This window comes from Vitis vinifera, chromosome 9, assembly GCF_030704535.1.
Source record: "Vitis vinifera cultivar Pinot Noir 40024 chromosome 9, ASM3070453v1".
In the NCBI taxonomy this organism is placed as follows: domain Eukaryota; kingdom Viridiplantae; phylum Streptophyta; class Magnoliopsida; order Vitales; family Vitaceae; genus Vitis; species Vitis vinifera.
This window is the reverse complement of record NC_081813.1, coordinates 4,067,471-4,079,953: the sequence shown is the minus strand read 5'-3', so window position 1 is coordinate 4,079,953 and position 12,483 is coordinate 4,067,471. Positions and strand designations below refer to the sequence as shown.

Here is a 12,483-nt window from a genome sequence, read left to right as displayed (position 1 = left end):
GAGACCACTCTGCAATCATTCTTTCATAGTTGCAACTCCAGAAACTTCTTTCATTTAGGGATTTCTGTGGCAGCGTTCAATCACAATCTTCCCCACAAAGATATATCGGCATTGACTGTTTGATAAAAGAGTGTAAAAGGGGAAGGACATGGTGTAAAAGTGAGGATTAAGAACAGGTGTTAGTAGAGCATTTGTGGTCAATGGAGCTGTTTCCGTAGCCTAAGAAATTGCTCTTAGGTAATGGAAGCATTCCAACAGACCGCAGTTTAGAAGAAAAAGTATTTTCTCAGTAAAATGGGATCAGGTAGACTGATAAAATTGCTCCATCATGATTATTTCATCACAAAAAAAACATTGGAATGTTAAGAAGAAAAGGTTTGTACATAACAATTGTTACAATTCTACTGGATGCATGTATCTCTCCAGAGATAATAGCATTTAAACCGGACAGAACAAACAATCTAAGAAGGAACAAATCAATCACCAGCAAAGGACATTTTGGCACTGATTGTGGTGGGTCATATGTTCATTAAAATAGTAGCCATGGAAGCAATTGAATGAATAAGCATCTTGGCCCACCATGCATCTGGGCTTCTTGTAATAACCATATTCACCATCAAATGAATGGATCACACCTTTATCTTCCCTCTGTTTGAAGGATCAATCATCCTTCTTTTTCCCTTTTTCTTTTTCTTTTTTTTTTTTTTTTGGGTTTTTTCAACAACAGATTGTATTCACAAATCAGAAATGTCATTCTACATGGATTCTCTAAAGTGAATTAATCAGCTTATATGCTTTCAGTGAACTCAACTACAGATTTATTCTGATTGATTTCTGTATTACGACACAAGTTGATATAACACAGAATTTCAGTTCTTATTGCAAAATCAACACAACAATTGGACGAAAGTCTAAGTATAGCCTCCATATTAGATCCAAAAGGGCGAGGTTAGGGCGGAACACTGACCTCCAATTGCAGAGTGTTCTATCCCTACTCCTCAACGATTCTGAGGTCCGCCACTGCCACATCCAATTCAGAGCAACTCTCTGCCAACACCTGCGCATCGTTGTAGTGCCTAACAGCCTGAACAATTGCCCGAACTCGCTTATAAGGATCCGCAGAGCCAAAAATTTTGGAACCCACAAGCACTCCATCGCACCCCAACTGCATCATCAGAGCGGCATCAGCAGGGGTGACGATGCCTCCGGCTGCAAAATGCAGAACCGGAAGCCTGGCCATTTCCTTGGTCTGGGCCACAACATCATAAGCTGCACCTATCTTCTTCGAAAATGCGAAGACTTCGTCATCATCCATGTTCGTTAGCACTCTTATATCCCCCATCACTTTCCTCACATTCCGAACCGTCTCAGCAACGTTCCCGGACCCAGACAAATCCCCCTGAATCCGGATCATCACAGCCCCTTCCCTCACCCTCCTAAGCGCTTCACCAAGATCCCGACAGCCGCAGACAAACGGAGTTCGAAAATTATGCTTATTAATGAAGTTATCTTCATCAGCAACGGACAGTTCACTCTCATCAATATAGTCCACGCCAATGGCCTCCAAGATCTGCGCTTCCACGAAATGCCCAACCCGCGCTCTCGCAATCACCGGAATTGCGACTCTCCGCTTGATTTCCTTGATCACAGCGGGATCAATCAGCCTCGATATGCCCTTGGAAACCGATTCCGATACGATGACGGCACAAGCTCCGGCTTCCTCAGCGATCTTGGCTTGATCCAGATTCATGACTTCGAAAATGGCACCGCCGCGGAGCATCTGGGCCATTCCAGCCTTGATGGAGAAGGAGGTCTTGGCAGGGTCGGTGATGGCGCCGCTTCCGTAGACCGTAACCACGCCTTCTTCAGCCATGGCCGCTAAGCGCTTGTGAATTTGTGACAACGAAGAAATGAGAAACGCGAACGAAAAACCAGGTCTCAAGTTTGATAACGCGGGAGAGAAGAAGAAGAAGAAGAATATATAAAAAGAGAATCTGGGTTATGAGAATTCCAGAAAATTCAGTGAGGTTACGAGGCGAGGAAAGTCGGTGGAGAATGGAAGTGTAGAAGCTTCTTTTCTTCTCTCTGAATTAGGTTTTCATTCTTCAGACTGGCATCCTGTCATGGAGGATTCTACACACTTTAAAAAGCAATTAATTCTCAATAATAATTAAAGAAGTAATTAATTAATACCTGGAAAATTCTAGAGAGTTTTCTTATTTTACCAATATTTTTCATTTTTAAAAAATAATAAAAATAAAAATATATATTTAATCATATATTCAATGAATAATTTAATTTAAATAGAAAAGAAAGGGTAGATGGGTGCGAGCGTCCTATACGGCAATACCTTCTTGAGGGTGCTGGGTGCCCGTGTCTTATTACCCAGGGTAGGTCCCCTGATGGCGAGGGTCATGGTGCTTAAAGAAATAGTACACCAGAACACCTTCTCTTCGTACGGAGTGCCCTCATCTGATAACTTCACACCACGCATGAGGTGCCGGACACTTCTATCCATGCGTCTCAAAATTGGGTCTACGTACAATCCCTCAGATATAAGGGCGTGCGTGTCCCCTCCATCGGAAGAGTTTGACAAAAAAAAATTGAGCCTTTAAAAACAGTTCCCAAACACCATTCTCAAAAAAGATTTTTTTAGAACAATTTTTTTTTTTTTTTAAAAAAAAAAAGTTCCTAAACATGATTTTATAACATGTTGTGAGAAAATTAGGGTCATTTTGATTATATTTTTGGAAACTTATTTTCAAAAATTAATTTTTATTTTTTAACTTAAAAACAAGTTTCATGGTTAAACAAACCTATTATTTATTTTATTTTTAAAAATTAATAAAAATAACTCCTACTTATTATCTAAAAATTGTTTTTTATTTCACTTTATTTTTAAAAATTATTTTCAAAAAACAAGCAAATAGTATTAAAATCTTTTAAAAACAGTTACTGTTTTTAAACCACACAGATTCTTATTATTTTGTCAAAAAATTCTCAAAAGTTCTTTTGAGGATTGAAAATTAGTTTTTTATTTTTTAAAAACAAAAATTTATTTTTAAAAATAGTTTTTAAATAGATTTTAGTATTTTGGAATCATGGGATATGATTTAAAATATGAAGAGATGAATTCTTATTTTACATATATTTTTAAATAAGTCATGAAAACACTTTTTTTTTTCCTTCACACTTTGTTGGCACCTTAGATGGCTTTGGCTGATGTGATATGACCAATTTTCACTATGCTTTTTCTTGGCATTTGAATTTAATTCCTAACATTAGAAATTCAATAGAATAAACCAAACAACCAAAATTACATAATTTATAGGATTATTTGATTAAAAGGATATCCAAAATTCAATTTTGGAAATTTAACCCTTCATTATTTTTTACCTCATTTTGACAAAAATGTCCCCACTATTTTTTTTTATAAAAAAAACACAACTCTTTTTATAAAAAAAAGAAAAAAAAACTTACATGTAAATACTCCAAATAGTAAAAAACATTTATGTCAAAATGAATTATTTTTCAAAAAGTTAAATTCACAATTTTGAAAATTATTTTATCCCTTTTATCCAATTAATTCTAATTTATATAGTTAAAAATACAATCATGTAAATATAGGTTCAATCAAGGATGAAAATATCGGTAATCACGGATATATCGGTACTTCGATTTTACGGATATATCGGATATATCGGAGATATATTGGATATATCGGCGGATATTTTGGAAAAAAATATTGGTACTTAAAATTGTTAAAAACTCATGAAAATATAAAGAAAACCTCATAATAATATAATTAGAAGTATAATAGACATTTTAAAGTTATTTTATTGAAAATTTTGATATATGAATAACATGATTTATCATATTTGATAATAATATTGTATGCATCGATAAAAATATGAATTTTATAAGTGTACATTTATTATTAAATTACATATAATATAATGATATTTGATTACAATATGTCTAATTTTAAAATATATATTAATATTAAAATATGATCCATTTAATTCAATTGTATTAAACAATATAAAATAAATTATAATATATATATATATATATATATATATATATAATTTTTTAATATTTAATTAATTATTAATGATATTAAAAACATTATGAAGAAAATTATATAATTTTTATATTTTTTGTAATTAATTAAAATAAAATTTTGCTTTTAATTATAAAATAACTATAATTAATTTGCTCTTTAAAATATTCTTTTAACATTTTCTTTATATAAGGACTTGAAGTATATATATGTTTAATGCACTTTATATCATAAGGGCGAGTTAGCCCCCCCTCGGAAGCAATTTGTTTGGGGAGGTGCACTGTAGCGCGTTGACTCCGTTGACCCGCGTATATCGAGGAAAAATCTCCGATTTCTCGAGATTTATCCGGATACCCTTCGACACACAATATTTCGGCGATATATCGCCGAAATATCGTGACATTTTCCTCCTTAGGTTCAATATGACAATTTGAGAACCTTCATCCAGCTATCTATAGCATGTTGGATGCTCCATTTACAACATTGACACTTCAAGTCATTCACGTCTTAAATTAAAATAGGGGATGAGGAAGTAACCAAACAACAATGCTCTAGACCACCAATTTTTACCCCAAGCCCATTCTTTTTCATTTTTAACCCATTTTCCTTCGAGCCCAACCCGTTAGAAACTCACATATATAGCTTAATTTTTAGATTTAATACGTTTTACCCCCCAACTTATTACATGTTATGCACATTACCTCATCAGGTCTAAAACTAAATATATTGCCCTCCAAGTTTCTTAAATACTAGCACTGAATCTTTTTGTTAGACAGTGTTAGTTTCAATAGATGGAAATGTCATGTGTCATACACGTGATTAAATAAATAAAGGTAGATTTGTAAATTCAATCACCTAAAAGCCCTAAACAAAGCTCTCCCTCATCCTTCCTCTTCGTTCTTCCTCCAAAGCCCTAACCCTCATCTTAGGCTTGATCATGGCCTTCAGACTTGAATTATCACTTTGGGCTTGAATTTAGGTTGATGTGTTTTAGTCTTTGGGTTTAAATTTTAAATGTCAAATTGGGTTTGTGTTGTGCAGATTGATATTTCTTATTTGAGTGTTCAACATTTGGATCTATTATTTGGAGCTTGGTTAATGCATTCATTTGGGCTTTGGACTTGGGCATGGCCTTCTGATTTTGGGTTGTTTATACTTGTCGTACCTTATTTCCTTTGTTCATTTAAATAAAACAGTCCAGAAAATGTTTTTATTAAATAAAAAAAACAGTCTGGAAAATATTTTTCAGTTAAAAAGTCCAAAAAAAATGTTTTTATTAAATAAAAAAGGGTCCAGAATTTTTTTTAAATCATTTTTTAATAAAATTTCAGAAATTTTTTTTAATAAAAAGTCCAGAAATCTTTTATTTTTTGAATAAAATCGATGCAGATTTTAAAAAATAATAATAATAGTCCAAAAAATCATTTTTAAATAAAAAAAGATCTAGAAAATATTTTTATTTTTATTTTTTATGAAATGGTCCAGAAAATAGTTGTTTTTAATAAATTGTCCAAAATGCCTTTTTAATAACAAAAACTGTGATTTAAAAAAAATGAAAATCTATAGAGTATTTTGAATAAAAATTGCAACAATCTTATTTTTAAATAAAAATTGTAAAATTGTTTTGTTTAAAAAAAAAACAAAACAAAACAAAATTCTCTTAAATAAAATGGCAAAATTCTTCTTTTCAAAAATATATATTTTTTTAATAAAAATTGGCTTGGAAATAATTTATAAAAATCACTTTGGTTGGAAATAATTTTGGAAAAAAAAGTTGTAAAAAAATTATCATATTAATAAAATTGGGTTCAAATCTTATTTTGTAAATAAATTTGTAAAAATTATTTTTAATTTCAAAATTATTTAAAAAAAAATCAAAATGAAATACTTTTTCAAATAAATTTGTAAAAATTAATCTCTCTTCTTAACAAGGTAAATAAAAATCATTTCTTATAAAAAAAAAAATAAGTGAATTTACTTTCAATAGAAACAAGAGAAAGTCTTTTCATTTGGAAATAAAATTCAATGTGAATAAAAATCAAATATTTTGTGAATAAATTAAAACCTTGTGAATAAATAAATTGAAATCACTAATTTAAAATTGTTGTTAATGTAAATAAATTATTTGAAAATTTCTTGAAATTGTGTTGTGATATTTGAAACAATAAGCATTTCTTCGTACATTTCTCATGTATCAATTTTGTATATTTTTATAATATGTTTTTACTATTGCATTATGCATGTACACTTGTATTTTTCTTTTATGGTATTAATGATTTATTAATTAATTGTATTAGTGACCTCCACTTGTTTAGTAAAGGCTTTTTTAGAACTTGAGTGCTATCCCGTGATATCTTCCCAATAAGTAAGCTAACCCTAAACTTAGACTCAGTTTTTCACAAATTTGTTTTTTCTTTCAAAAAGAGTCATTTAGGGTTTAATTTCTAAATGTTGAAAATATTTGCCCATTGTCATAAGTTCATTAGGGGTAATGTTGAATATCTTGTTGCATACACTTATTACCAACAAGCCTTAGTAAAATCCTGTATCAAACACCTTAATTAATTGTTAACATTTACTATTGAAAAACAAATTACTTGTATCTGCTTGAAGATGTTGTATTACGTAGGTGGAGGCTTTAATTAGCATTAACTTACAACTTACCATGAGTAATCTCCTTTACAACTTGTACTTAGGTAACAAACAAATATCTCTCATTTTCAAACTTTCAATTGTTCTATACACTTATTGATTATACATACACAACATATTAAGATAGGTTCTTGATGACAACTTAGAATATATGTCGGCTTTGATACTTTATTTGTCATAAACTATCACACCCTAAATTTTGAAATCATAATTTCACTTAAATTCCAAGAACAATTAATGATTCTAAAGTTTGAAATCTAAATAATGGAAGGATTGATAATGTTTATAACTATCTATGATTTATGTCTCATTTCACAATCACTCAAATTGTCATACCATAAAGTCTAAACCCTTAACACCTTGAGAATAACTCCTTTTGGTAAAATTATTGTAGATAGAACGACAATAATTTGGCTCAAATCTTCCATCCTTTTGATCTTATCTATAAGCAAAGTTTTAGGTATCTTTTTCATTCATGGTTTAGGTAAGGACTTCAATTTGTTTATTTATGTAAGCAATTTGCTTTTCTAATTGAACTAAATTCGTTGTACTGACCAACATAATGGCATTAGAAATACTAGCAAGATCAATTGTCGTTGGTTTTGTTACTTTTAAGGTTTCATGTATCTATACTTGTCCTTTTTAGCAAAAAAGATTTTAGAGTTGCCTTTTGAGATATGGTTGGGTGTGATTTCACTTAGTAAGCCATGTCATTCTTGTCAGTCCAAGGGTTCTTCTAATTATGTTTTGATGATTATAATATAAGGTTAAGTATACTAAAGTTTTCAAGTTTTATCATTTAATTCAAAGATGGTTTAAAGAGATTCAAAAGTCATGAAAAAATAGATCTTTAAACAGAGAACCTATGTAAGATGAATCTCATGGGTCCACTTAAGATAAAATATTTTTATACATTTCTAAATGTTTTTCATTCATCCTTGCTTTAAATCAAAAGTGACCTATTATCATTAAATTGGATGAATATGCATTTTAGTTCAAAACCTTAAATTCAAAACTTTCAAAAATATCTTATAAAAGTTTTTAGATGAGATACTTAAGTTACTAGAAGGTTAAAACTTGAAAACGGCAACATTTTTTACATTTTTTTTTTGTAGCTAATTAAGGGGCTTTGAACTAGTCTAACTAGTCAGGCTTTCCCAATTAAGAACCAGTCAAGCTTGCACAAAATTTTCTCTTTCTTCCATTAGCCCGTATTTAGCAAGTAGAAGTCTTGTCAAGCATTAAAAACACCAACTATCACATGCAAAGCATTAATTGTACCAACAACTAGCCCACCAATCGAATTAGAGCTCGATTGGTTAAGGACTTTTGTTTTATTTTGAGTGTTTGAGCTAATTTTCTATAAATTAAAGAGTTTCATTACATTTATTGAGAAAAGAACACTTGCATTGAATTGTTTTTCACCTACTTTCTCTCATTTAAAGCTTTTAATTTAAATGTATAGAATTCTTGGGAGAATTATGTTTTGGGGGTAGATGGGCGCCCCCAAATTAACAAAAGGTCCATGTAATTCTTCAAATTGAGTCCAAGACCCAATGAAAGTATGAAAATTGAGTTGAAGGATATCATCCTTCAGTATTTTCAAAAATGTCCTTTGTTGATTTTGAGAAAAAAATTAATATTTTTGAAAAATACTTTTATTTAATTTAATATTTTTTATTTAATTTAATATTTTTTAAAAATAATTTTATGTAATTTAATATTTTTAAAAATAATTTTATGTAATTTAATATTTTTAAAAATACTTTTATTTAATTTAATATTTTTTAAAAATAAATTTATTTAATTTAATATTTTAAAAAATATTTAATTTAATATATTTTTAAATACTTTAATTTAATTTAATATTTTTGAAAAAAAAATATTTTATATGTATTCTTAAAAGGTATATTTATCCGTTACTATTTCATATCCTTCAACTCAATTTGAAGAGTTATATGAGCCTTTTATTAATTTGGGGGCCCATTTACCCCTAAAAGATAATTCTCCCAGAATTCTTCACTTGCAAATCCTTTAATACACTCTTTGAAATTTATATTTCTTTTCTTTGTATTGAGCTACACTTGTACTAGGATTGAGAATATCAATTTTTTATGTTCTTTGAGTGATTGAGATTCAAGTTGGTTGAGAACCACAAGGTATTGTAGTGACCATTGAAGTCATGAATCAAGTTTGAAAGATTGAAGACTTGGGTTGAAGCCTTGGATGGTATAACCCTCACTCGAATAGGAGATTGAGAAGTGTAGTAGGCAGGTTCTTAAACCACTATAAAAGTGTTTGTATTTCTCTTTCATCTACTCTTTAATTTATTTCACTTATGATTTATGGATTTGGGGTTTTAATTTAATGATTTTATGAAAATTTTTAATCACTCAATTCCTCTCCTACCATTTTTTAGGTGTTTTTACATTCTTTTTCGCTTTTATAAGAGTTAAGGATATTCCTGGATTTGTAAGGAAAATCACCTAAAGAACTCTAATCATCTTGAGAAAAAAAAAATTGAATCTTGTTCCAATTCCAATGGCTTTGATAGGATCAAAAGGGGTAGATTTAATTCCTTGCTTACCATATCTGTTTTTTTTTTTTTTTGGAGAATTATCTTTTGGGGGTAGATGAACCCTCAAATTAACAAAAGGTCTATATATGTGATGTCCCACATCGGATAGGGGAGGAAGTTCCTGGCGCTATATATGTAGAGGCTCCTCTTAACCAAGTAGACGCGTTTTAAAGCCGTGAGGGCCCCTTTGGGCCCAAAGCGGACAATATCTACATGGTTGGGAGCGGGTCGTTACAAATGGTATCAGAACCGATCCCCGACCCCGGTGTGGGGGTTTGTTTGGCTTTGTCTGTTTGGCCCCGCAATCCCATGGGACACAACGAGGACGTTGTGTCTGCATGGGGGGTATTTGTGATGTCCCACATCGGATAGGGGAGGAAGTTCCTGGCGCTATATATGTAGAGGCTCCTCTTAACCAAGTAGACGCGTTTTAAAGCCGTGAGGGCCCCTTTGGGCCCAAAGTGGACAATATCTACATGGTTGGGAGCAGGTCGTTACAATATAACTCTTGAAATTGAGTTGAAGGATATGAAATAGTAACGGACAAATATACCCTTTAAGAATATATATAAAATATTTTATAAAATTAAATTAAATATTTTTTTTTTCAAAAATACTAAATTAAATAGAAGTAGTTTTCAAAAATATTAAATTAAATAATTTTTTTTCAAAAATATTAAATTAAATTTTTTTTCAAAAATATTAAATTAAATTAAAGTATTTAAAAAAAATTAAATTAAATATTTTTTAAAATATTAAATTAAATAAATTTATTTTTAAAAAATATTAAATTACATAAAAGTATTTTTTAAAAATATTAAATTAAATAAAAGTATTTTTCAAAAATATTAATTTTTTTTTCAAAATCAATAAAGGACATTTTTGGAAATACTGAAGGATGATATCCTTCAACTCAATTTTCATACTTTTATTAGATCTTGGGCTCAATTTGAAAAGTTACATAAACCTTTTGTTAATTTGGGGGCCCATCTACCCCCAAAACATAATTCTCCCTTTTTTTTTTTTTTAGATTTCTTATTGTGGATAATAAATTTCTTATCTTTTTGTAGGTGTCATAATAAATTTCTTGTCTTTTGTAGTGTCATAAGCCTATACACACAAATTTCCCTTAGATAGAAAAATGTGAATAAAAATTGTAATTTTGATTGAATTGTAAAATTATCGATACTTTCCACACTATTCTCTTATTTGTAAAAGATAAAAACCCCATCTAAGCATCTTGGGCATAATTTTGAATCAAAGGCACCTTAAAAAAAAAACCTTGAAAATCTTCACATGTTCAAATTTGACTTACATGAGCACTCCTCAAACTTTTAAAGTGTAATGCGTTTCCTTAAAGCTACGAAGGTCCTATTTATAAAAGTTGAGAAACCATCTTGCTATTAAGGAGACTAATTATTATTTTATTTCAATAATTATTTTAATATTAAAATTGCTAATTATTTATTTATTTAGCTACACTTTACCCCTTAACCTATACTGTGTTTTGCACATTACCCCATCGAGTTTAAAATCAATCAATGTACCTTTCATGTTTTATAATTACATGCAATGTACATTTTTTGAGTGATGGTGTTACATTTTTAAATGGAAGACATATATGCTTTCCACGTGAATGATGATAAAAATGTCATTTTCTTTTTATAATTGCAGTCTTCTCTTCAGTAGCAACCCTAATCGCCGTAGCTGCAACTTTGACAATTGATCTCGATGCTTCCACAATCTCCTCAGGTGTTAAACTAGGGTTTTCAAATGATAGCTCAATAGCTTCTTTAGTCGGGCATCAAATTCATTTGAAGTCATAGCAATTGTAGATGGATGCGAAGTGGCATCCCCCATCAGAACTCTGTTTCTTCAATTCAGTAAAATTTGAATTCAATAAAAATAATTTGAAAACCCACCCAAATTCTAATCCTACACATCTAAATCCAACATTAATTCGTCCAATTTTCAAATCAGAATTGGAATTTATTGAAAGAAATGAAAAAAAAATCAAATTTAAAATCCAATAAGATCTCCTTCTACAATTTTCCAAAGAAAAACATAAAAACAAACTCAAACAAAAACTCGTACAATCATTCAGTTGAGTTGAGTACGATAAATTCGAAACTTAACTTGAATTCACAAAATCGTCTTTCCCTCTCATAGCCTCACTTTTTTTCTCCGCAACCAAACATAACATTACCAAAACCCAATCCAAAACAAAAAACAATCCAAACCAACAACATGTGGAGAATCCAACCCCGCCTCTTTTAAAAGTCGGTGAATTCCCCAATCAATCAATGCACTCACATCCAAAACAAGCAATTCAATAAAAAATAACATCAATCCACATCGTCATGACCTTGATTCAAGAAAATTCCACAAATTGAAATTGAAAAATCCAATGACAACTCTGAATTAGGGTTTTAAGAGAGATGAAGCATAGAGATGAGAGGGGTGAATAGAGTAGAGAGTGAAAAACCCTACATTAGCTTCCATGGGATTCTAGGGCTTTGGGTTGGGGATTCAATAGCAGCAACTAGGAGAAATGATTGACAGAGGAGAAAAGGGCTAACGTTTAGGGTTCTAAAATGACAATGACCATTTTGCCCTCATTTAAAAAGAAAAATGACTCTTTTGCCCTCGGTAACGTGGAAAGGATATACACCTTCTATTAAAAAAATGTAACATAGTCATTCAAAAAATGTATACTGCATGTAATTATAAAGTATGACAAGTACATTGCTCAATATTAAACTCGATGGAACAATGTGTAAAACATGATATAAGTTGGAGGGTAAAGTGTAATAAACCCTTAATTTATTTATTATCTATTTTATGGGAAGACAATTCCTCGGTCACGTGCCCCATGTGACACAAGTCATGATGTTATTTAAAGTTATGGATGACATTTAAAAAAATTTAATAAGTGTCACATGGTGGACATATGTCATTATATCATTTAAAACATTAATGTCACCTCACATCTTTTTATTCACCATAAATTTCTTGTACCATAAGTTTTGTGACAGTAACATATGACAAATTTTTATTTTCAAATTGAAGACATATGTCAATTTAGTACAGATGACAATTAATAGGTGGTTAAATTTTTCCCCTTACCAACATTATCCATAATCCAACAATCAACTTCAAATCTTGAATAAATTCTTTAACAATAGAGAAA

At 30.3% G+C, this 12,483-nt stretch overlaps 1 protein-coding gene across 1 annotated transcript; it reads right to left on the bottom strand.

Moving 5' to 3' along the window:
• Positions 1–801: 801 nt before the first annotated feature.
• Positions 802–2,237, bottom strand: LOC100242970 (pyridoxal 5'-phosphate synthase-like subunit PDX1.2). The gene has a single exon (XM_010656362.3). It carries the CDS (start codon positions 1,871–1,873, stop codon positions 992–994), a length of 882 nt encoding a protein of 293 aa, XP_010654664.1. The 5' UTR covers positions 1,874–2,237; the 3' UTR covers positions 802–991.
• Positions 2,238–12,483: the final 10,246 nt, after the last annotated feature.

Coding starts and splice junctions, on each gene's coding strand:
- LOC100242970 (XM_010656362.3), bottom strand. CDS start 1,873: ATGGCTGAAGAAGGCGTGGTTACGGTCTACGGAAGCGGCGCCATCACC.